The sequence below is a fragment of the Orbicella franksi genome, chromosome 7, assembly GCF_964199315.1.
Source record: "Orbicella franksi chromosome 7, jaOrbFran1.1, whole genome shotgun sequence".
Lineage (NCBI taxonomy): Eukaryota > Metazoa > Cnidaria > Anthozoa > Scleractinia > Merulinidae > Orbicella > Orbicella franksi.
Window position 1 is genome coordinate 21,103,467 of NC_138151.1, and position 26,089 is coordinate 21,129,555.

The 26,089-nt window shown below is 37.0% G+C and overlaps 3 protein-coding genes across 8 annotated transcripts in view; 1 reads left to right on the top strand and 2 right to left on the bottom strand.

Moving 5' to 3' along the window:
• Positions 1-26,089, bottom strand: part of LOC145492428 (uncharacterized) — a 456,732-nt gene that overhangs the window by 387,828 nt on the left and 42,815 nt on the right. The window lies entirely within an intron of this gene.
• Positions 1,379-7,557, top strand: LOC145492508 (uncharacterized). 2 transcript variants are annotated; one of them, XM_081471970.1, is made up of 5 exons: positions 1,379-1,904; positions 2,628-2,973; positions 6,141-6,167; positions 6,680-6,892; positions 7,346-7,557. In XM_081471970.1, exons 2-5 carry the CDS (start codon positions 2,970-2,972, stop codon positions 7,513-7,515), a joined length of 414 nt encoding a protein of 137 aa, XP_081328096.1. In that variant the 5' UTR covers positions 1,379-1,904; positions 2,628-2,969; the 3' UTR covers positions 7,516-7,557. The 2 variants fall into 2 exon arrangements, with proteins under 2 accessions (XP_081328096.1, XP_081328097.1); XM_081471971.1 differs by lacking the exon at positions 1,379-1,904 and adding an exon at positions 1,929-2,530.
• LOC145492418 (uncharacterized) lies at positions 6,536-23,811 on the bottom strand. Of its 5 annotated transcripts, XR_014049985.1 has the most exons (4): positions 21,369-23,811; positions 16,876-17,080; positions 15,806-16,011; positions 6,550-6,614 (listed from the first exon to the last, which is right to left on the bottom strand). XR_014049985.1 is itself a non-coding variant. In XM_081471866.1 (2 exons), exon 2 carries the CDS (start codon positions 20,056-20,058, stop codon positions 19,168-19,170), a length of 891 nt encoding a protein of 296 aa, XP_081327992.1. In that variant the 5' UTR covers positions 20,059-20,138; positions 21,369-23,811; the 3' UTR covers positions 18,703-19,167. The 5 variants fall into 5 exon arrangements, 1 of the variants encoding a protein (XP_081327992.1); XR_014049987.1 differs by lacking the exon at positions 15,806-16,011 and having other exon boundaries at positions 6,536-6,614; XR_014049984.1 differs by lacking the exon at positions 6,550-6,614 and having other exon boundaries at positions 11,568-16,011.

Consider the following 26,089-nt stretch of genomic DNA (forward strand, 5'->3'; position numbering starts at 1 on the left):
GAATATAGACAGCAACTAGTAAATGATGTAGTTGATAAGGCATGAACCCTACATGCCCATTGGGCATTAGTAATATTTTAGTGGAGCCAACTGAAAACTAAAATATACTGGCCCACTGGGCAGCTAGATTTCATTTTTTTTTCCGGCCCTGGCAAGATGAAGCTTAAAAAACCAAAACCACTTGCAGTAAGTTAACGCTAGTTTTCACTAGAACATAAGCACAAGCACAAGCATAAGCATAAGCACAAGTGAAAACCGCCACGACATAAACATAAGCATAAGCAGAAACATAAGAAGAACGAACCCACTCATTTGTCTTGTGCAGTTTTCACTAGTAACGCGCTCGACATAAGCATAAGCATAAGCACAAGAAAAACGAACAGTTCCGTTTTTCTTGTGCTTATGCTTATGCTTATGTCGAGCGCGTTACTAGTGAAAGCTGCACGAGACAAATAAGTGGGTTCGTTCTTCTTATGTTTCTGCTTATGCTTATGTTTATGTCGTGGCTGTTTTCACTTGTGCTTATGCTTATGCTTGTGCTTGTGCTTATGCTCTAGTGAAAACCAGCCTTTATAGGGAACGCAAGCTGTCACAAGTCAAGGTCATGTGCAATTTGAGGTAAAGTTTTACAAAGACCACAGTATTCAATCATGAAAGAATTAATTAATGCATACCATGTTCCCCTTGAAATAAACTTTGTAGCCGCAGTGTATGTAATATATGATCGATAATATTATTATTTACAAGTTAACAAAAATTATCCCATCAAGTTGTAAGGTTCATTCATTTCCAACAAGAAACAACTGTACTTTCACTGATGTGGCATGACTGTAGTAGCTACATATAGCTTCCTTTCTAACCCTAAATTTAGTTATTTCCTCCTTTAAAAATTTACCAACGATTGCAGAATTGCAGCAATAACTTTGTAACCGGAAGGCAGTTGAAAGACCCCTATCAAACTCACAGAGACTTTGGCCCTAACAGGGCAGCACCACTCTCCATCTCCTGTTTCTCAAAGCTGAAAATAAAAACAAAATTATTTACTGCATTGTTTAGTTATTGCAGGGTTTAATATTTTAGCCTCCATGTATGTTTTGTTATCATGTTAAGTCTATAAAGTTGCCTTTCCTCTTGAAGAAAAACAAACTGTTTGATTCAACTTCCACAGCTCGCACTTTAATTTCCCTACGAAGAGATCGATCAGTTTATGCCATGTCAAGATAGTAAAATGATCACAATGGATGAGTAATTTACGGCTGCACAAAAATGGCATACACAGTTGCAAACATATAACTGCCATATAACCGATCATACATGTATATAGAACAGTACCTAATTATGTAGACTGGACGAAGAACAATGCAAAATTCAGATCTATGTTTCACAGGCAATCATCTAATTCGATAAAACAGCTGATGTGGTTACAGATATGTTACATGTATTTACATGTGCATGCATCTTTTCGAATGAAAGACACACCAAGACAGAAGATGGTCGGCTTACCTCCATTTCCTTGAGACATTACCAAGTTGAAGTCTATCAGAAAGATAAATCATGGTCGCTGCAACCACGAGTCATATGATTCGGTTCGGTCCCTTAACTTTTCGTCCAGTAAAAGGTAAAAAAACAAACAAATGAACTGTTGCACTAGTTTTAAGCGACTAGAACGAAACCTCCGTTTTACACAGCAATTTTGAAATGGAAACAAGTCACGTGGTCATTCACATGATGTTTCATGCAATCACAGCTGACCAAAATGCTCGCATCAGAGTATTGCACCGGCGGGTCAGCGGAAAATCGACCGGAAAATCCGTTTGCGCCAAAAGTTACGACCGCCAAAACGAAGCAAGAGGATCGCATCGATCGCCACATTGGATATAGTTCTTAGCCCAGGAGTTTTAACGGTACGGTATCTGTTTATTTTATCTGCTTAAACTTCATTTTTTTGTTTACAACCCTCGTAACTTTTTCAAGCGTATTTTCGGGTATTTTACATTGAGACATACGCGGGTAATGCTTGGCGATTTCTTGTTTGGATGCGCCAAATGTTTATTCATAAAAGAAGCTTTCTCTTAGATGCATGGCTTTGCTCCAGACGTAACTAATCACGTACCAAATGGAACGTTCAATTAAACGAACTTTATCGAAATCAATCGAACTTAATCGAACGATTGGGTCCGAACACTCGAAGAACAAAATTGGGACATTCGAATGAATGGAATCGCACTTTGTTGTCGTGCAAGAATGTGTTGTACACATGTTCATGTATTGAGTAATTGCATGCTATAACACATGAAATCCAAGCTTGAATCAAGCCTGCCATGAACAGTCGAATCCTTGCATTTTGGTTGCGACTTTAGGTGTCACTCAACCTGTATTCGTCCTATTGTTTCTATCGTTAATTTTACTTTAATTATTTTCATTCTTCTATATTATGGGTGTAGATTTCTTGGCAAAAATGATATTCACACAAAGGGGCTCTGGAAAATGGTTGAAGGGCCTAGTGATAGGGACTTCTCCCCATGCACATGTTAGTTTTGACCTTCGGTGGGGGATAGATAAGCATTCAGTGTTGTTCAAATTCAACAAATTTTTGATTAGATGAATGCACTATATTTATGTGGCAGGTTGATATATTTCCAAAAAATATGGCTAAGCACAACCAAGGTTCAGGAAGAAGAAATTACCTGGCAAGAAGAAGAAAAAATGATGAAAGACAAGAGGACAAAGTAATAAGAGAAGGATGAAAACACAGAAAACTACATGTAGCTGAAGTATTTCATTCTTTGCAAGAAACTGAAGCAGATGAAACAATTAAGTTGGGAAAGATTTGCAGAGCCAGTGTGATTTACCACCAAGGCATTTTTATGTGGTCCAGTGAGGGTTCTTTATTCGCTTTTGCTTGTAACATTTTCAAGAAACAGAGTAAATTTAACCAGTTACAGAATAGCCCACTAGGACATGAATGAATGGGTAAGTGGATAATGCAGTTTATTCATGTACATAATTAATAATGAAATGTTCCAAGTCTTGGTTCGGTAGTTGTTGTTCACGAGATCTTGAAGCTTGTGCTCTAGTTTGCAAGATGGCATCCAAGCAAATGCGCAAAGGCCTCTAGGTGTTCTGAAATGTTATTGTTGACAACTGAAAAATAAAACTTTTTATCATTCAATGCATTTTGTCTTCCTTTTCATTGGCTGAGAGCCCACCAAGTGACATGTAAATAACTGCCTACAAATAATGATCTGCTCATGCATAGTGCCGTGTAAATGTGTTTGCTGCAAATAATATTGAATTTTCCTCTCATGCGTAATTGAAACCAAGCTCTCAGGTGAAATAATTTAAATGGCAGATCGCTTTGCTGAGCTGTCAGAGAGTGATTTAAATGTGAAACCAAACTGGGTGGTCACAGATCAATTATTTGCCTCAGCCTTCAGCTTCGGGAAATAATTGATCTGCTTGCCACTGACAAATCATGATATTTTGCTCAACCTCATCCAATAATAATTATTATTCACAGTTATTGTGGAACTGGCGCTTTTTGCCAGCTTGCTGTGATGTTAGTAGTGAATGCCTCTTGTTAACAGATCAGAGCACAGACTCTCATAATATTAGCCTGGTCACAGCATCTGTCATTGAAACCAACCACTAAATTCAACATAAGTCTGCTCATAACAGACTGGAACAACAACTTTTATCATTAACAACTGTTTAGACAAAAAAAAAAAAAAATGGATTTCCTACATTGTTAACAATAATGACTAAACTGTTGTACACAAATATTAGTTCAAACCACTTTTGACTTCAAAATTAAATGACTGTCAAATCTGGAAAACTGTAACTGCTCATATGGGAAACAGGAAAAAAAGAATTGTTTGAAAGAACAAAAAAAAAAGGAATTAATTTGGTTGTGAGATCTTGATTTTGGTGTACTTTGTGAGTGACAGCACTTTTGCAAGATCTTGAAGCATGTATACCATGATGAGGGACCACAATAAATAACTGGCTGATTACTACAAGCAATTTTCTTTTTCATATTCAGTGGTTGTCATTTCTTGTGATTTGTTTTGAGATCTTTCACGTGCACACTGTGAGTGGGACACTTTCTGCCAAAATTACATGTATGTAAATTATGTAATCTTGAAGCACATACATGATGACTGACCACAATCAATAATTTGCTAATTACTGCAAGCTAGTTACATGTACCTTGAAATTTTCTTTTTAATATTGAGTAGATGTGATTTTTTTGTGATTTGATTGTGAGATCTTAATTCTGGTCTACTTTGTGAGTGATGGCATGTTTTGCCATTAGGAGTAGCCCCAATCAGTAATAAGTAATGTCAACCAATTACTTGGATCAATTTTCCTTGAGTTATTAGTTGCTGCTTTCAGAGATTTGATTGCTCCTGGTAAATTTTTAAAGTGATGACACTTTTGATAGAACTTATATATTGTGCATGTACAAGCGGCCTAGCACATGCTCTCAACCTGAACCTCACTTGTGAACAAACATGGCATCTGTGACCATGTCCTTTTAGAGAAGACTGGGATTTACTTTAATGCCTATCGAAAAACTCCTCTGGGAAGTCCTGGAGTTGTTCAGTCTTTGCCTGCCCTTTTGGTTATAAACAGTGCTTGATACTTCGAAAAAAAAGAAAGACAGGAATACATGTACATGCAGGGCGGCAAGAGAGTGCTATTTTGCGAAAAGGTTTGTTTGTCCACAGATTCATGTTTTTGGCTTGGCTAAATTTTTGATTGATTTTGATATTGAGAGAGTCTTAAAAGCTTACACACTAAAGCAGTTTTCAAAAAGGGGATGCAAATTATGTTGATTGAATTATAAATTTCCATTGGGCTAGATTTATAAATAGTGCAAAAATAGTGTATTTAAAATCTGTTTTTAAGATAGACATTATTGTCATTATTTAAAACTACTATTTAAATAGTATACTCGCCTGATTAAAACTTAAAATATGTTTAAAACAGACTGTTTTGGTTGTATTTTAAAGCTTATAATATGAATTGCTATCTCAAATAGGTTTTAAACTTCCTATTTAAAACATATTTTATGTTCTTGGCATGTCAACTACATTTTAAATATCCTATTTAAAGACTATTTTAACACTGAAAATTTGTAAAATACTTTTTAAACCTACGGCCATTGCCAACATAACTTTCAAAACAGGGTTTAACTAGAATTTTAAACTGTTTGAACGAAATTTTTGTGGCTGTATTATTAAAATAGATTTTAAATCCCCTATTTAAACCCTGTTTTGAGCTCAAACTACGTTAAAAACAGAGTGAAAATCATTCCAATATCATGAAGTAGGTTTTAACTATACTTGAAATACATTACAAACAAGAAGCAAAATTTTGAATTTTGTACAAAATAGCACAAAAATACCCTATAGTGACTTCAAAATACTGTTTAAATCGTCAAAATACGTTCAAAACAGTTTAAAATCAGTTTAAAAATACAGCTGTTTTGGTAAGGGAAGCCAAGGGGAAAGCTCTATGATGTTAATTGGTAGGTGCCTATATATGGCTTACGAGATGTTACAATAATTATACACAGGTCACATTTGATGTTTTGCTGTCTTAACAAATTTTCTGGAGGGCTCGCGTCTCAAAATCACATAGAATAGAGAGTGGTGAAAGCATGATTATCCCTAATCAGCAAATTCACAAGTCATGCAAAACATTAAAATCACGAGTCATGAATAATTCTTAAATTCATCATTCATGGCAAATAAAATCAGTTAATGATGCTGCCCCTCTACTACTACCCCTGGTGCCTGTCATTCAGAGTGGAAATTCTTACAAGCAATAATTTTAGGCTGTAGCTTATTTCAATAACATCGCTGCAAGCAACTGAGGTACAGGCAATGTATCAAGTAACTAAAATGAAAGACACCTGCAAGGTACATTGATGTCACAGTCTTCTTTGAATCAGTATAGTTATGATCCGGAATAAATGAGTGGCATTTAAGTTGGAACTGGTTGCCTCGAGTAATTAAGTTATTGTACAATTATTGTCAATCTTGAATACTATGCTAAGATTTTTACTAGTGTACATAGTAGCATGATGCAGAAAGACTGCTAAGAATTCTTATTGATTACTCTCTTTTTTTCAGCAAGGAGTAGAACTGACAATAACATTGGTAAGCTAAAGACTATAGCCTATGCAATTGTTTTGGTCTACATGATGAACAGTTGTCACCAGTAAATAATTGTGAACATCATTTAATATCAAACCCTTCCTTGCTTGGAACCATTGTTATATTGTAATAGGAATGCTAAGTAAACTCAATTACAGTCACCTTAATTTAAATGCCATTTGTTAAAGATTCTCGCTTGTTCTACATACCAAGAGTTGAAAATCAGTGTGTTTACCTTATTTTTTAAAATTGTTTTGAAACAGGTGATGAAGAAATGCCCATATACCCAAGCAGTGCAATCTGTAGAGGCCCCTGTAGAGCCACCTGCAGGAGCCAGTGGCAGCTTGCTGTGCCACCTGCTGCTGTGCTGCTAGACCTGCTGCTGTGCTGCTACCTGTAGACCTGCTGCTATACTACCAGCTGTGCCAGTCCTGCTGTTGCTTGTTCTACCTACCAAGAATTATTATTTAGTGAGTGTGATAATTAACATTATTATTCAAATTATTTTGAAACAGGTGATGAAGAAATGCCCATAAGCATTGTTGCAGGAGGAGGCCTAGAAGAGGCACCTGCAGGAGCCCCTGGAGGGGCAGCAGGTGAACCAAGACCAGCACCTGTGCCCCCTGCAAGGGCTCCTGCAGGGGCAGATGTACTACCAGAGGGAGCCCCACCAGAGGCAGCTGTTACGCCACATAGGCCCGAGGGAACAATTATGAAACGACCAAGGAGTAAGTGACAACTCAAACAATTGACTATATCAATATTTGCAAATGGTCATACAACAGCTTTTTTACATGGAAGTTACAATCAGAAGCATCAGTAGAGAAGTAAAGATCTTTATATTAGTGGAAACCTGAAAGTACTATGGCCCAGTTTTGAAATAAAATTTTATGGAAAGCTAGACTATTTCTAGCGTACTTAAGCTAAAAAAAAGTGCTCTCAGAAAAGCTTTTTACCACAACGGCTACCAGTCTCGCAATCTGATAATAAACTGACAACAATAAATGCAGTGTTAAAACCTCTTAAGCTTTGATTTGTCTTTGTCTTATTATCTTCTTCAAATTTGGCAGAATTTGAAACAATGGAAACATCACAGCCCGACTGGTTTGAAAATTGAAACCAGTAGCATATGAGGAACACAATTTATTTTCCCTTAATGTGATTTTCTTTCTTTTTTTCAGTCAAATGTTTCACGTGCAAGGGATGGGGACACTCGTACAGGGATTGCCCCTCAGGAGGCCCACATTTTTGGCGTGGTGGTCGGGGTGGCCGCCACAGCCGCCGTGGCCATGGAGGCCACCGTGGGGGTGGGGGTGGGAAAACCACCAATGTTTCTTTAAAGTTTTTTTAGTTTGTAATTATTTTTTTTCTGTATTTTGCCTATAGATGTTAATTTTCAGAACATTATATATTTCACAAAATTTTCTGTACTTTTGAATGTTCATTTTCATTAAAATAAAACATTTGATTTTTGATGTTGAATTTCTTCTTTCTTTGTAGCCTGCATACCTTGGGACTTAATCAGAGTAGATTGTTTGTGACAGTGCAGCAAATTAAAGTCACAATAACAACAGCAGGGAATCTCCAACTGCTACTGCTTATCCTTATTACTTACATGTATGCTGCTATGTTCTTTGCTCGAATATGACACACTTGATTATGTTTTGTAAAAGGTTGATGACAATGAATAGGTATTAACAAAGGGTATTGTATTGGTCATTCAAAGGTAAAATTGATAGTTTGCAATAATTATGGCAAGAAAGTTTTCAAATTTTTGGACTTTAAAACTGAGATTGACCAATACCAAGCCCGTAATGATATCAGAGCCACCCTCCCCCCCACCCCCCGTCCAAAAAATAATAATAAAATACGAAATACTATTTTTCGGAGAACAGTGATTCGCCACCCCTTATTCACCAGGCTGTTATTGCACCACTCGCTAAGGAGTGATGTCGTGATGTGTAGGCTTATTTTTCCAGGTATATCCTGAACTAGTGCTGGAACCGGCTAAAATATGCAATAAAGTTTATGCAATTTTAAAGATAAACAAAACGAAAATGCGTGCACGGGCCCGAAAAAGTAAAATGATTTAAAATGTAAAATGGGATATGCGCTCCACACGAAGTCATTTCTTAATTTTTCTTAAAAAAAAAAAAAAAAAAAAAAAAAAAACTCACCATAACTTGTTAGCACATCGTCAGAAGGATTGTCCCAGATCATGGCTTTGAATTTGTCGATCGCTTCCGAGGAAACTTCTCGCCGAGTTTTGGGCTGGCGAAAAGCTTTCGAAAGCCACCTCACCTCAGTATTGTAAGCGCTGGGTTTTCCCTGTCGACGGCTCAACTTTGCAAGGATAATTCTATACGTAAATATTGAACAATGCTTGGAGCAATTCAGGTGAAAAATTTTATTCAGGATTTACCTTTTCCGCTAAAAATAATGAAATTAACCAGGCGTGCTAACGTTAGAGACCAGGTTCCCGCTGTCTTGTTATATTTTGGTCCATGATACATTTCGATCTCGATATTCTTTCGTTCCCAAAGCATTTTGGGGTTGGGAGACGCGCTGTCCGTAATGGCATGTTGCACTGAGTTATTGCTTTGACCGCCATTTTGATACTTCCGTCTCATAATCCTTTGGAAAATAGGATACATAAATACTTGTGACCAGTGGATAAGCACAAGTCGGTTTCCAGGGAACGTAATCGAGCGCAACAGTCTTATGGAAAGTGAGTTGCGAAAGATCAGACGAGCAATAAGATTGCTTCAGTGAAAGAAACCGAAGAAACGCAAGTCGCAGAAAAGTAAGTACATCATAATTGTTGCTCAACATTACAAATGGCTTCGTAACCAATTTTCCAGTCTTTGAAAGCAGTGGTAGTCGCCTTTCATAATGTACCTATCAATGTCAAGCCCGAGGTGGGGTCGGGCATAGGGTGGGGATTTTGACATTTTCTAACAAAGATTATCAAGATCCCCACCCCCGGGCAAAAAGTAATCGTCAAAAGTATCAGTAGCAAATGGTTTACTTCTTTTCTGCTATTTGTAATTGAAAGATCAAATGCATGATGTCCGATCAAAATCCTCACCCTGGGGATGTATGTCACAGTCAAATTCCCGTGGGTTGCCCGACCCCCCCGCCCCTCGGGCTTGACATTGATAGGTGCATAACCTCATGTTATGACTGAAGCGATTTGTTGTTATTCAAACACTACAACAAATCATTCGAACAAATGGTTTTGCTTCTTATTTTCCTAGGACTCGTGATTAATAATATTCACAATAATTTCCTGATAAGCAATGCTGGAACAATAGTTTGTGTTGTGCTTTTTTTAATAAGATAACCTAAGCTTACATAGAAGATTTGAACCAAATACACATACATTTAACTGATACATGCAGACCTTGAATAAACACCAACAGTGATTTATGTTGCTTTGTATTTCCTTGTAGTTTTTGAGCTATTGTTAGAGGCAGACAAATATCTGGAAGTGCACAAAGTCATGGAACAAACAACTATATGCTAGCTAAGTGATGTTTGCACCATGATATGAGTGATACTGGATTAATCTCGAAGAAATGCAAAATCTGTTTTTGGATTTAAGGACTATGATTATCTTAGATTTTTCCAGAAAAAGGCTCACTTAGTAAAAACACCAATTGATAATTTAATTTAATTTCTTCCATGTAGAATGCATTAACAAGCCACAAGATGGGCTATTCCATTTAATCCACCCTCACACCCACCCCACCCACCCATATTATATTGAGAGCTTTGAATTCTACCCCATCAGAAAAGTTAATTTTTCACCCCCAAGAAAGGAAGATCAAAGTGCTGACACACTTCCCCCTTCAGAATTGATTAAAAGATCAAAAGGTCTTGACACAGTTACCCCTTCAGAAATACCCCAATAATGGAGAGGGATGGATTAAAAAATGGAATGGCCCGATGTATTTGAAGTTCTTATCTTATACTAAAAAACCAAACATGTTTTGGATGAAACGTGATCCATCATCAGTTGTCCAATTGAAAAAGAGCAAAAAATAGTCAAACAATTGGTGTTAAATTAAGAATAATTAACAATTGTTTGCCCAAGGTAAAGTGAACATCGGTGAACATTCACCAATGTTCTCTGAGCTTGAGGCACATAACTGTTTTGGTATAATTTTCAGAGGTGGACTACAAAATAACGGTCTAAAACATAAAAACACAGACGCAATTGTTTGTATGCATACATGTACATGCAAGCAGTGAGTGTTTTAGTGATAAGCTCAAGCTTACATGTAAGCTGATTGTGAATCAATTTACACATTGAGTGAGGCTGGAAAACAAACAAGTGAAACACTGCGGAAAATAAATTCATGTGGTACCTTTACTTTATCGTTGCTGACTTCATTCACAGTTCTCATCATTGTGTTGTCATTAGTTTGAAGAAAAATGAATTTCGATCAAACCATCTGACCTGCTGACAATTAATGTAACCACTGCATTTAAAATTCTTAAATGCCTGTACTTGAAAAGATTTTGTCCAAGCGTGACAGCAGTCACTTTAAAAATTCTCCATCCTTTCAAATATCCTCGACTTGGTGTGATGCAAAGGTGGCAAACTTGGTAACCAAGCTCAGAAATGTTTTGTTCACCATCTAGCACGGTGAATATAGCATCTTAAGCCACACTTTCAATTCTTTATTCACCTCTCAAAATTATACTAATTAAGGCTAATAATCCTTTAGGAGCCACCCTCTTTAAATATCCAGGTCAAAAATCTTAATTTTTTCATTTTATATTTCAGTGTAACATTTTCACAGTTTTTTTTGTATTGTTTTGCACATTCAGACATCAGTGCCTCATGAAACGTCCATGAACCACAATACCATGAAAAAATAGTACAGGGCCATGAGATACAATCCCTAATAGACATTTCATGACTTTTTCATGTCTACACTGTATTTCTGGCTTTGCCTATCAATTAAAGAGTTTCAGGGGCCATGAAATGTAAAATCTCAATGGCTTTATAAATGGTTTCTTTCATGCTTTTTTCAGGGTTACATGCTACAAAAAGTCCTTTGAAAATGCATTTAAAATCCTCTTATAAATTCTCATGAATTTAGCATGAATAAATTCACAGGATTTTCATGGGTTTTCAGTTCAGAGTGTGATGATCATGGAGTTCTGGTCAAAATATCAACACTTTGGACATACAAAGAAATTCTCCATTCTTTTCCAGTTTTCTTCATCAAGTTACATGACTTCCTGAATTTTTAAATTTTATCCACCTCCTGCCACGTGTTCCACAGTGGGGATTTGGCTTTCCATGTATGTCCAGGGGTTGAACACCAGAGTTCACTTTGACTGTTGAAAATAAAATCATGAAAATTTTGTGTTCAATAACAATATGGTCATTGCAGAAATACCGAAATGGTAGTATTTTTTGAATGAACGAATAATAGATTAAAATATATAACTTGCAAAAATAATGACAAATAAAACAAAATTGTTATGAATGAAAAGGACGCTGTCTCAGTAATTTCTGTTTAGATGTTGCAATCTTGTTAGCATCCAGTTTAACTACAAAATGATCAAAGTGGTTTGACCTAAACAAACAAAGCCAGGGGCAACCTTGCTCAACCTGATACCAGGGTTGGACGTCACATTTCCAGCATGTGAAATTTTGTAGATCACAGGGAGTGAAATGTGGGTCACACCAAAGAAAAAAAAAAAGGAGTTGAAATTAAGTGGCAAGAAATTATTAGTTATTAGGAAGACAAAAGAAAGCTTGCAGAGTTTTTGAGTAGATAAAATAATTGTACAAATGTGCTGTTATTCAAAGTTCAAATGAAGAGCAGTTATTTAATTCTGACTTGTAAGTTTGATTTTGTATGGATTGCCTTTTGTCATTTTTACACACAAATGTGTTTTCTCTCTTTTAAACAAAAATGAGGGTTCCCGGTCCCCCACAGCATTTTTTAAGGTCTTATCCTAGACCTCGCTGTGTATTAGCCGCTCTAACAGGCGGGGGTTTCATGAAGGTACCACCATCACTCATTGTTGCTGGGCATTTACTAACACTCCCCAAAGGGGTTTTTCAGTGTTAATTCCTAAATTGAAACAAGTTCCGCTTGAATTATCAAATTTTAGTGGGAAACTATCAGCTGATAGTTTCTCGACAGGAACACTATTGTTTTAATAATCTATTATCTTAACTGCAGTATCCAATACAGTGCATGTATATCTAAAATATCCAATGGTCATATCTAGTTAACTGTTAATCTAACCTATCAAAAGTGAATTCATTTTGATTTTTTATTTTTTAAGTTTGAACTGTCGGATGCTTTTTGTATTTAGAAAAATTATTTCTGGTATTCCCTTTATATAGCTTGTAAACATTTGAATCAAATATAATGAGACTTACATTACAATAAACTCTAGGGGCTTCTGATCAAAAAAAAAAAATTTGTAACTACTGTTTTTGTCTTCTTCAGCTAGTTTACTTGCATGTCACCTTCTTAAAATGTTTATAAAGAGTGGTTTCCAGCCTCCACATAGTGAGAAGAGTAGTATTTAACTATTTAAATAAAATATGATTTACATTTTAGTATGTATATAAATTAAAGCTGTACATACTCTTTAGAAATCGATATGTTGTCCTTATTTTTTTTTTTTTTTTTTAGTTTTCAGTCTATTACTTATATGTTACCATTCAATAAAATTCAGCAATTATTACATGTATGTTCTGTCACCATCAAACATTCAAGTGGACCATAGAATGTACTATTGACACAATGTAATTGATTTCTACATTAAAGCTCTGAGCAATGTTTCAATGAATTATGCAGCTGGCATTTTGCAAAAGAAAATATTGAAAAACTACCTTCTTGTTTTCTGATTGTTAAAGATCCCTGGCATTTTCAAAGATATTATAATTTTTAGCGGACACTTGCTCAGAACTCAGAGCTGGCATCTGCATAGCAATGTACTGGAGGTTGCCATCTGCTCTAACAAGGTGTAAATGGAGTAGTTGTTCAACTCTAGTCATTAATGAGCTGATGCTAAAATGTAGAGTAGACTGTGCCTCATATTTTAGTCAATGACTTCATTTTATACGTGACTACATGAATTAGTCTGTTAATATTTTGCCAATTATAAAGCAATTGCGAATGAAAATCATTTATTTACTGTAAACAATACAACCCCATTTACACCACAGTACAACCTTACACAAGGGAGCTGGCATCTGCCTCAGGTTTAGCCATCTGCTCAGTGTAACACAGAGCTGGCATCAATTGCAAGTGTATGACCATCTGCCCAATGCATGTCAAAATGACAGCTGAGCTGGTAAAACAGTACCAGTGGCTCATGCTGTCTGGTAAATTCTTTCAACATCATTCCATAAAAATTCACAAAATACACACTTATCATTCAGCCTTAAGGCCAATAATATTATATATTTTATTAATTTAAAACGCTATATTGCTTAATGAGGATGACTAATTTATGTAACGAATTTTTTCATTTAGATGCAAGCTATGATATTTATGATAGAAATGTGTTTTAATTAGTTTCCTTTTCCTACATAAGTAATAACCACATTATTAGAAACTTAAGTCAAAATAACTGACCTCATTACATGTATGTATTTTGTGAATTTTCAAAAGGTCTAGATAGCAGCAGACATGTAAAGATTTTAAGGAAAACGACCACTTTTTTAAGTTTAAAAAACATGTTTCGACAGAACTTCTGTCATCTTCAGTTGAATGAATGATTACAAAGCAAGTTGAATAATAAGTAGGCAAAAATGCTAATTAAGACAAATAGTAACAACAGAACGTGAAAAGGTGTAAATTAAAAGGATAATTTTAGATTTACATGGTGTAATTGCTGATTGAGGCAAGGTAGTTCTTTTTGAATATGGATAGCCTCCTTTATCTTGAGTTGAAAGCTGGTAGTGGCGTGATCTAAAATATGAAAGCAGTCTATTGAACACAATGAGCGACAACGTTCAGAATTCTGAAGATGTTTGAAGATGTGAGAGGCCCTATCAACGGCTAAGTGCTCACGTACGCGTGTGGAAAAATGTCGGGAGGTTTCGCCGACATAACAGGCATTACAGCCCGCACATGTAAACTTATAAACTACACGTGAACGAAGCCCGCCGGGGATAGGGTCTTTCACACCAAAAAGGTTACCTATCTTAAAGGAAGAAAAAACTAATTTGATGTCTAAATCATTACAATAGCGTTTGATTAAGTGCCGAATCTTCTTCTGAGTGATGACAGAAAAATGGCCTATGTACGGCAGCTTAAAGTAAAACGTGGGCGAGGTGGTAAGGGGGTAGCCCCGGGGACAATGATTGCTATGGGCCCCAGTGATGTAACGGTTAACCACTTTTTCAATTAAATGGGCAGGGAAAAGGTTCTTTTTGAGAATTTCAGTAAGCTTGGTTATATCCTCGTGTAACCCCAACCAAGTGTTGTTGATCTTGTAGGCCCTGTCAACAAGAGTCCTAATGAGACCTACTTTGTATGAGTACGAGGTGAAGCTAAAATAATTAGTTAATAACCCAGTAAAGGTTTTCTTACGGTAAACCCTAGTTAGGAAGGAATTAGTGTCACTATTATCAATAAGAACATCTAGAAAGGGTAATTTGCGATTAAGTTCTTTTTCCATAGTAAACCTTATGTTGGGGTGCCTAGAGTTAATGTAGTCAAAAAATATAACAGCATCGTGCTCCGAGTGAAATAAACAAAAAGTGTCGTCAATATACCTACGATAAAATAAAATTTTAGAGCATTGAAAATTTTCCAACCATAGTTTTTCATGATGTCCCATAAAAAGATTGGCTAATACGGGAGCAAGGGGAGACCCCATGGCCACACCGTCAATTTGGTCATAGAAAGAACCGTTAAATAAGAAATGGGTCTGGGCGGTGGCTACAGTGAAAAGGCTTCTAAGTTCCGGTTTACTTAACTTAAGGTCAGGATTGCCCTCGGAAATGTAATTGACCGCCAGGCCATTTTTCTGTCATCACTCAGAAGAAGATTCGGCACTTAATCAAACGCTATTGTAATGATTTAGACATCAAATTAGTTTTTTCTTCCTTTAAGATAGGTAACCTTTTTGGTGTGAAAGACCCTATCCCCGGCGGGCTTCGTTCACGTGTAGTTTATAAGTTTACATGCGCGAGCTGTAATGCCTGTTATGTCGGCGAAACCTCCCGACATTTTTCCACACGCGTACGTGAGCACTTAGCCGTTGATAGGGCCTCTCACATCTTCAAACATCTTCAGAATTCTGAACGTTGTCGCTCATTGTGTTCAATAGACTGCTTTCATATTTTAGATCACGCCACTACCAGCTTTCAACTCAAGATAAAGGAGGCTATCCATATTCAAAAAGAACTACCTTGCCTCAATCAGCAATTACACCATGTAAATCTAAAATTATCCTTTTAATTTACACCTTTTCACGTTCTGTTGTTACTATTTGTCTTAATTAGCATTTTTGCCTACTTATTATTCAACTTGCTTTGTAATCATTCATTCAACTGAAGATGACAGAAGTTCTGTCGAAACATGTTTTTTAAACTTAAAAAAGTGGTCGTTTTCCTTAAAATCTTTGTGAATTTTATGGTGATGGTTTACCCAGCATCCAGAGCCACCTCTTTGCTAGCTGCCATCTGCTCACTATCAGTCACCAGAGTGCATGAATGTTGAAGCACATAATATTATGCCTACAGTTGACTGCAGTGGCTTTCATAATTCTGCTGTAGAATATCAAAGGGAGCTGGCTGGCATCTGCCACAACTCTAGGCCTGAATATACCCTTTCTTATTCTCTTAGCACTGTAGCTGTGAAATATAAAACATGGGTATGTTCATTACACAGCCTACCTGCTCAGTGCTACCTACTGCCATTTTTTTTAAACAACTCAGTTTGCAGTGACAAACCTCAAAATCAAGGTTTTAAACCCTACAGTCAAAAGGCACATTATGTCACGGGCATCTCCATAACACAAACTAAAGACAAATGGAATGTAAAAACAGACCTTCCTACCCAACATGTCTAAATTGAAAAATGATATATGATTTTTACCCACAACTACAACAAAGAATAAACCTGTTGCAAAGAAAACAATAAAGTTTATAGCTCTAACTTAGGTCTAGCAACAGAATGTTTGCCAGATCATCATCTTAGCAGTTGTTTTCAGTTCCTTTTACAAATGTTCCAAAGAAACCCACTTTCCCAATTTTGCTTTTCGTATTTATATCCAAATATTTAAACTTCCTATTTTTTTTATCCTTTGACTCTATCATGGGCAACACTCTGCCATTAAATATGAACTGGTTTGAAAAACAAGTCAATCAAATCAAAAATACAAAAGTTGCTTAAAATTGCAACAAAGCCAAGCTCTTTTCTGGCTATAAAGTATGATGGGTTAAAAAACAAAACAAGTGACTCGTACTGTATGTAGTGACTAAAGGAGATTTCATCATTTTTAACTGACATGCATGGTCGCATAGACCCAGCTAGGTCAACTGCATGTAGCAACACATGTTGATTAGCAATGTATTTCCTTCTAAACAATTATTTTGTGGCCATTCACAGACCCACAGCTACGCAAGCTGGTTGCAAAATAGTTAAGCCACTAAAGCAGTGATATGCTTAGACATAATAACAACACTTTTTATTTGGGTAGAACTGTACCATCATACCTTTATGCATTTTTTCTCAAAATGCAGTGGACTAATCAAGAGCTTTGTCAATGGCTTTGGAACTGTGCCCACTCCACCAGGCTAAGAAGGTTACATCTCGATATCCTAGTGCTGAAACCTCTCTTTCCTGACACCAAGTGGCTCACGCAGCCTGTCCATTTCCACAGCTCTAGCTTGGGTAGTGGGAGTGTTCACAGCCTTCAATCTATAAAGTATGATGGGTTAAAAAACAAAACAACTAGTACTATATGCTGTCAAAAAGAAGGTTTTACCATTTTTAGTGCAGAGTGCACTATTGGGATGGTTATGGGGGTTGCCTGCCGCTAAGGAACTAAGGCGCTATGGCGCTATGGCGCTATGGCGCTATGACGCTATGGCGCTATGGCGCTATGGCGCTATGGCACTCTGGCCCTATGGCGCTAAGGTGTAAACTTTAATGTTTGTTTAATTAATTAATTTCAATTAATTCATGATTAGTCTAGAGGCAAGGAAGTAGTGGGAGTAGGGTGGGAAAGGTACATGTGTACTCTACGTAAAACACATTCCATCGCCGTCGCTTAACTTTGACCATCGCAAAGCTATATATTTGTTTCAGGTAACCCCTTGCTCTCCTTGTGGTACCATTCTCCTTAGAACAAAACTAATTTGCCCTAAACGCATGCGTAGATTAGTTAGGGTTCGTGGCTTCTATATTAGGTGAAGGATACATTGCATACGGAATCACGCACAAATGTTGAGTGGTTTTCCTTATGGTAGAGCTCAACATGTGCGCCATGTTTGGACCTTGAATGAAAATACAACCTTGAAACATACACACTGCAAAGGGGAAAAGCCGTAGCAGACTACCAAGGTAGACACAAACCGGAAGTGAACCGAGCAGGGGTGAGTACTTATGGGACTACTGTATCAGAGCTATCAATTGCGCTCTGCACTATCTGAGATTGTCTCACTAGTTAATTGACATGCATGGTCGCATAGACCCAGCTTAATTGCATGTACGCATGCTGAATAGCACTACATTTCCTTCTTAATTATTATTTTATGTGGCCATTCACAGACCCACAGCTACACAAACTGGTTTCAAGATAGTTTAGCCACTAAAACAGTGATGTGGTCACACATAATGACAACACTTTTGCATGGTATTGTACTGCCATAACCTTGTGCATTTTGCTCAAAATGCAGTGGACTAGTTGAGAAGAACCTCGATGGCTTCGAGATTGTGCACACTCCACCAGTCTGAGAGATTTTACCATTTTAATTGACCTGCATGATCACATAGACCTAGGTCAAGTGCATGTAACAACACATGTTGATTAACAAGGTGTTTCTTTCTTAGTAATATCATTATTTTATGTGGCCATTTGCAGACACACAGCTACACAAACTGGTTTCAAGATAGTTAAGCCACCAAAGCAGTGATGTGTTTACACATAATAACAACACTTTTACATAGTATTGTACCGTCATACCTTTGTGCATTTTGCTCAAAATGCAGTAGAGTAGTTGAGAAATACCTCAATGGCTTTGAGACTGTGCCCACTCCACCAGTCTGAGAAAGATTCCATCCCGATATGCTGGTGTTAAAATCTCTCTTTCCTGACACTGAGTGGCTAAGATATGCAGCCTTTCCATTTCCACAGCTCTAGCTCGGGTAGTGGGAGTGTTCACAGGCCTCAATCTATCATCATTGAGTAGGACATCTTCATGAAAGGCAAAGTCAGGATCCACGCCTTCTCCACCTGCTGATTTTGCTCTTGACAGTGCTACGAACAGGGCTCCTGGATTCTTAGCTTCATAGGACTTTCCTGTTCCTGCAGTTCCAGAATACAACAGCTTGTTGGTGAATGAGGTATCACCCCTTGCTAGCTGTTGCTGTAGATCTGCAACTGTTAACTGGGGGTCTCCTAGTTGCTGATCAACAAAGTATCTACTCTGTTCTAAGGCACGCTTCCTCATGATCATTTTGTGAACAACGAACTTCCATACTTTGTGTCTAGCAAACCTCCCGTCCTGATACCACAGCAGGTGCTCTGCCCAATCATGGAGTGTGGGGCATGTTATTGGACGATTGATATGAAAATCACCCTTTCCATATGGGAACAAGCAGGGAAAAGCCATTGTGAAAAAATATGGAGTCGTAAACTCAGATGCTGGGGTTGTGTCAGTGCTCGGCCATGGGATCACTGGTTGTTCTCTACCTTGTTGGGCCCCTTCTGTTTCAGCTTCCTGAGGTTCAGACACAACTTCATTTATGGCTGCTTGTACCTGTGCTTGCACATTTACTCCTGGCTAAGGAAGAATAATCCCAGAGACTGTCGAGTCATCGGAACCATCTGTTTCACCTGCAACCAACTGCTGTGGGGCAGGACCTTGGTCGTCTATGTGTTCTGCTGTTTCAGAAAACTCGACTGTTCTCAAATTGGGCAACTCACCATCAGCTGGTAAATTCTGCAGACGAGCATCATCAATGACTATGTCAGCATAGGCAGGATTATTCTCCTTCAACCAACAGAGACCACCTTCAACCTGATGTCTTCTAACCCTGAAATCCTTATGGGTGTCATCTTTTCCTTGCCTTCTCACACGTATGATGTCCGCTTCTGCTGGCAGACGTGGCAGGATAGTGGCTGGTTCTTGTACTGCTTGAGGGAAAGCAATGCAGTGGCCCCTAGAAGCAATACCTCCATGTTTTAACATGTGCACATGTACAGTGGGTGCCAATCTAGCTATCAACATTTGCTCAGCATCTGACATTTCAGACAGTTCCTCGGGGACAGACATTGGATCCATGTTGTTTTCCTCAGACCAAACTTTTGGCACCTTATCTCTCCTGCAGCGAGCACACATGTTCCTTGTGCCTTTGCCTTCCAAACTCCGTTCATTGCAAACTTCACAACAACTGAACATATATGTCATCTGCTCCAGCTCAAACTTTTGTATTGTAAAGTATGCATTGTCCTCCAACTGACTTGACCCTGCTCGTGGAGGTGGTGGTAGATCTCCAACTACTTCACGCAGCCTTCTCTCTTCATCTGTTACTCTCCTTTGATTTCTCCGCTCTCTTTTTCTTCTGTCATCGTCTGTTTCATCTACACCAGGATGCGCAAACTCATAGACTACTCCTACTGCTCTTGCTCTGTCAATTAGACGACTATCTTCTAAGTGGCCATGGTTATCCATTTCGGGAACAGCCTGTTGTGTTTCAAATGAGTTACCTGCTTCCAAAAAGTCTTCTATAGCAGGATTCGCCCTTTCAACATCTGGTAAAATTAATGATTACTATACATGAGCTTCAGGATATGCTGTGAAATGCACTGTCTTTAAGCTCGTAATTAAGAAAGGGGAAAGTATGGGGAAGGTAATTCAGATATTTGTACCCTGGCAAGGTTTCATTTTCAACCCCTAAATGCATTTGAATACAGGTGCTTGTGTTAAAATACTATGTACTATTATGCTATAAATAATAATTTCAACTGATTTTAATAAACCATAATGTACTATCATCTATGTCAATTCTTTCCTTTTTAATAAATTTTAGTTGTAGGTTGATTCAAAAAAAAAAAGTTGTCTACCCTACAACAACGAGTATCTACTGACTTCCTCTACAGATTTTTATAAATTAAAATCTGTGTCAACATGACTGACAGAACCACTAAATTCCAACCCCCAGCAAAAGAGTACTTAACAGAAGCTGTACAAAAATGAAAATCTCTAATGCACCCATTGAAGTTAAGCTGGAGAGGGGGATCTTGCGCATATCTAGGACAATTAAACTTTTGAAACTGTTTTTGGTCAAAATCCCAAACATACTGATCAGAAAATGGGTGAAATCAAATCAATCAAGCTGAACCATGTGAAGTACAGTACATGTAGTTAATGAAATGTTGGTAGGTTAGTACAGTCATGTATAAATAATCACAGTCTGCTGCAATGATACCTGTAAATGAGTTTGGGGTATGCTTTTAAAGTGATAAGTTGAGTAATGAGCTGCGTCAATACATTGGACATCTATTGGGTGGCATCTAAGACATCTATTGGATGATTATAGAAAATATCCATACCCTACCACGGACAGCATGAACATTTAAACCCTACAATCCCTTCGGAAATTAGAGAACGCTCTTCCTCCAGTTACCAGTTACAATGGTTCAGTAATCCACACCCCCTTTTCCCCCCAGATTTCCATTTTTCACATCAGTGTAGTTCAGCCATCCGAATTGCGAACCTCTAGCTCCACTACTTCCAACGAAGGAGATTTTATACTTCAACATTGTCCAAGAATTTTTTTTCAAATAATTTTCAGGCAAACAACTGTCTAAAGGGCTCGAAATTGCATCTGATACGATCGCATGCATTTTTCACTAAGTGTTGGGCGACAAAAAAATTCCTCCTCTTCAGTAGCAAATTTTGCATCTTCCGCATAATCAGAATTTTTTTCCGCATAAAATAGAAAAAAATTGTTTCGTATTAGCAATAAATCAGCTGCTTACCATCCCCACAAGTACAAATTCCGAAGAGATTGATTATTCTGAGGTAGTTTTTCTCCAAAAACAGCGACAAAAACACGCCATTTCGATCATGATGAATTTTAACCTCCAGGCGTTCCAACCTACTTTAGGAGAAGAGCCTAAACACTAGTTTTTCATCGTTCCATGTAATGCCTGGTTACTAAGTTACACAAGTCCCAAGAACGCAACAGCGAATTCGTTCACGCAAAATTCTATGGAAAACCTGTGTTAAATGAAGAAATACCTGTCAACGAATACTAGAAACATATCAAGCATATGTCAAAAATGGCGGGCATGATGTTTAGTAAGGGGTAAGACTTCGAAGTGCTTTTCGTTTCACTGTTGTTTGGTACTCAGGAAAGACTTACTAACCCGGGCTTTTTAATCGTAATATTTGATAAAATTTCTGCATAATCCAGCGTGTTTTCCGCATAAAATTTCCCCATAATTTCTTATTTTTCTGTTACATGGCATATGATTGAAGTTCACTAGATCAGTTCCTGTGACAGTGGGTTCTCTGGCTCATTGTAAACAAATATGGCGGGCGGGCGCTCATGGCAAACGATTAATATTACAAGAAATTTATCAACGTTAAAAGCCTTCGTGGTATAGGTATGGATATTTTCTGGAATGACCCATTTCATATATACATATAGGAATTAAGGCTTAATGTTGTGTAGATCGTTTTAGTAACATTGGTAATCTGCTTTAACAGGGGGTCTTTGACTCTTTTGCATTTCATCCTTAGCTTCTGTTTTTGTATGCCATAAATTGCAATAAGATAAATGAAAGGTTGTTGGTGAGTCACAAAAAAAGAAACAGTACATAGTATTTAGCATCTTATTTTGTTCACCTTTGTTGTAACAAATGATTACATTTAACAAATCGCATGTGGTTTAGCATGGTCTGTATTCTTATCAACAATAATACGCATCATCACAGTGGTCAAAATGTTGTCGACTCACGAGGCTGCACCTTGTGAGTCCAAGGCATTGTGTGACACATAGATGTGAGCAGTGTTGTCTGGACTCTTATCAACAATGGCAAATTAGCCAATCAGATTGCGAGATTAGTAGCAATTGTGGTAGAATTCAATTTTCATGCATGCCAACTGTCAAACTTAAAAATTACAAAAAGCACGTGATCCTTTAGTCATCATAGAGACCTATGATTATTCTTTTTTCCAAACTGGAAAGTCCTTTATCTGATAAATTGTAATTTCCAGTCAGAAGCTATTTTAAAACTTAAGACTGCAAGATTAGTTAAACAGTGAGTTGAAAGCATGGATTAGTTAAGAATCCAAGCATACTTTGTTTGAGTTAGTCCTCTGATTGCCATACTGGCGGTCACGTCGGCAAGTAGCATTTTAGTTGGGGCAAGTAAAAACTGAAATTTACTAGCCCACTGGGCAAGTGGATTTCAAATCTTTTTTTCCTGTCCTGTGTCACGTTAACACCATTCTGATAACACATATTAACTCCAATCTGACACTTCTAAACTGATTTCCTGTCAAATTTTGTGCAATTTGGCAGAGTACCGGTACTTCTCAAGAAATAGGCACATTTCCATTAAAAAATCCACTAAATCATAGACTCTCGGTTAAATCTTGTGATCATTGATCACTACATTTAAGGTTACAGTATACCTTCAGATCGGCAATTTTCTTCAAATTTGGATTTTTGGTTCAAAGTAATGGTCGAAGAGTAATCTCTAATTTCTGAAAACAAAATTGAAAAAAACTCAATATTGGCGGAGAAATGGAGGTTTTACGTTACGGCCGGAAATAAAAGTTCCCTCTTGATTGACAGCCCTATAACGTGTACGCAATCAACCGAGACTACTTTCGCGGGAATATATGGATACCACGAATTGGCTGGCTACTCAGATCCAAGCATTTTTCGTATTAAATGTAATTCTATTAAGTTATAAGTAAACATGGACCACGGAAAACTCTGTTTACCAGTTCGAAAAAGCGAAGAACGAATGAAAACACATCAATGAGTGAAGAAGCGAAAGTGGGCCTCACGGATGAAGCTATAGCTATCGTATCAAGCGGGCAAAAAGATCGAGTCAAGAGTAGAGAAAGATTCTGTAAAAGTTTGGGAACTCGACAGCTATAACAGCGACGTGTACATTGACTCTTTTGTTGAGTCCGATACCGATGAATCGCCCAACTCATTGAGATCCATTGGAATATTATCCATGCACATTTGCTCCGCCGCGCTTTCTTTTGTTCAGTTTGTTCTCGTCGCCCAGCCACTCTAGCGTTCGTATCCTTTTTCGTCTTCCCCATTTTGCCAGACCAGCTTCAAGAAAAACCGAGCTACAGAAAAATTATCTCTCCGCCTTGAGCGCATTGCGAAACACAAGGGTTTTTTCGAGATTCACGCGTAAATTTCACCGCGAGTTTTTTTTTTTTTTTTTTTTTTTTGTAATTTTTTTTTTTTTTTTCAACATTTTGGGTTATAATACATACAATACAACACAAGACATAACACTAGTTACAATACTTACAATACGTCATAACTACAATAGATTACATACAACAAATTATAATTACTAATCGTAGCCTAATTATACCTAAAGAATATACAATGTGTTGTTTACAATAGTGCAGCTACCCAAATACAGAGAAAAAAAAAAAAAAAAGAAAGTAAGTTAGTGACATGCTGAGAAGGAGAAATTACAAATTAAGCTCAACTATTATTAAGAGATGGCATTAGTTTTTCCCACTTTTTGTAATGTTTATAAAGTTGGTTATTTTTGGTAGCTATTTTTTTTTCAATGTAATAAACGGTTTTTGTCTTTGCTAAAAATATTGTTAATGTTGGTTTCATTTTATTTAATTTACATTTATAAATAAAAAACTTTCCTAGCAGTATCAAGTGATTCAGGATAATAAAGTCTTCGTTGTTGTTGAACACTCCAAACAATATATTTTCAAATGTCAAAGTGTCCAAAGATACATTCTGGTTTGAAAGCCAAGAAGAAAAAGCCCGCCAGAAGTCTTTTGTTGTATCACAATAAAAGAGCAAATGTTCGAGGGACTCGACCTCTTTCAAACAAAAGGTGCACATTGGTGATTCAATCATTTTAAAACGGAATAACCTCTCATTTGTGAAAATTATATCGTTTAATAATTTATATTGGAACTCTCTAATTTTTGTTTCAAGTGTGACAGTGAATGGTAAAGAATAAATTTTTTTCCAGTCTTCTATAACCTCTGGATATTTGTCCTTCAACTTCCTTTTGGCGGTTGGAGGAGTTTGTTTCTTTGTTTTAAATCCTTTATACAAAAGTTTTGAAGAGGCTTTTAACAGATCCGATTTGGTTTCGTCGATATAAATATACACTGTATCCAAATGCTGTTGAGGATATAGTTGCTGATGTTGAATATGTGATTCTTTGATAATTAATCTCCATTCTTTTGGTATGGCATCTACAATTCCTATTAATTTGAAGTACTGGATTGGAGATAGATTCGCTTCCAACACTCTAGGGCTTTCAAGAAATTTACCCGTATCGGATAACAAGTCACCAATTTTAACAATTCCTTTAGTAAACAAATGTTTTTCAAAAAGAGATTTTCCGTGTATCACAATATTCCTATTATTCCAAATAATTTGGTCTACAACATCCTCATAGGTGGCTACCTTGAATTTCTTTAAATTACGAAATGCCTCTAGACACTCTTTGTAGAATATTGGAAGATGAACCGGTAGTTTACTAGTTTCAAAATCACAGAACAGGATGAGTTTTCCACCTATATTTCCAAAAAAGAAATCATCTAAAATAGTTTTCCAAGTGCTGTTGCTCTCTCCTAGATACTTTTTTAAGATCATCACTCTTTGAGCCGATATCATGGATTCAATATCAAGCATTTTTAGTCCTCCATTTTCAATATCATTGATAAGCGCGGTTCGTTTAATTTTATCGTTACCTTTCCAAATGAAACCGAAAATCAGTCTGTTTATCTCCTTGACAAGATCGTTTGATATTGAAATTGCAGTCGCTTTACTCAAAAATTTTGGAATAATGAAGGTCTTAACTATTTGAATCTTACCAATCAGGGTAAGACCCCTCCACTTCCACATACTCAGCGTTTTTTTAATAGATTTGAATATTGAGTCGAAGTTTGCTTTGTCTCGTGATGGTTTGTGATGGTCAAAAACGGTACCTAATATCTTGATTGATTTTCGCACTTTGTGAGTAAAGTCATTTTGTACTAGTTTATGTGGGCCGATACCAAAAACTTCTGTTTTATCGTCGTTAATTCGGAGACCAGAATGCAATGAAAAAACCTTTAAAGTTGTACAAAGTCGCGAATATGCATTTGTGTCTTTTAGAAAACAAGTCATGTCATCTGCAAAAAGCGTGAGTTTGATCTCCACGTTTTTGACCATTATTCCTTGTATGGTTTTATCCTGCCTGATTTGACATGCGAGAACTTCCAAAGCTAAGATGAATAATAAAGGTGATAGAGGGTCACCTTGTCGTACACCACGATGGATACAGAAAAGATCTGTAGTAAAGCCGTTATTTAAGATACAGCTGGATATGTTTGTATAAAATGTTTTTACCCATTGTAAAAAATACGGTCCAAAATTGAATTTTTCCAATACTTTAAATAGATATGTATGGTCCAGAGAATCAAATGCCTTTTCAAAGTCAATTGCCATTAGAATACCTGTTGTATTTGTGAG

Coding starts and splice junctions, on each gene's coding strand:
- LOC145492418 (XM_081471866.1), bottom strand. CDS start 20,058: ATGGATAACCATGGCCACTTAGAAGATAGTCGTCTAATTGACAGAGCA.
- LOC145492508 (XM_081471970.1), top strand. Junction 6,168..6,679: donor TAGAACTGACAATAACATTG/GTAAGCTAAAGA, acceptor ATTTTGAAACAG/GTGATGAAGAAATGCCCATA. Junction 6,893..7,345: donor AATTATGAAACGACCAAGGA/GTAAGTGACAAC, acceptor TCTTTTTTTCAG/TCAAATGTTTCACGTGCAAG.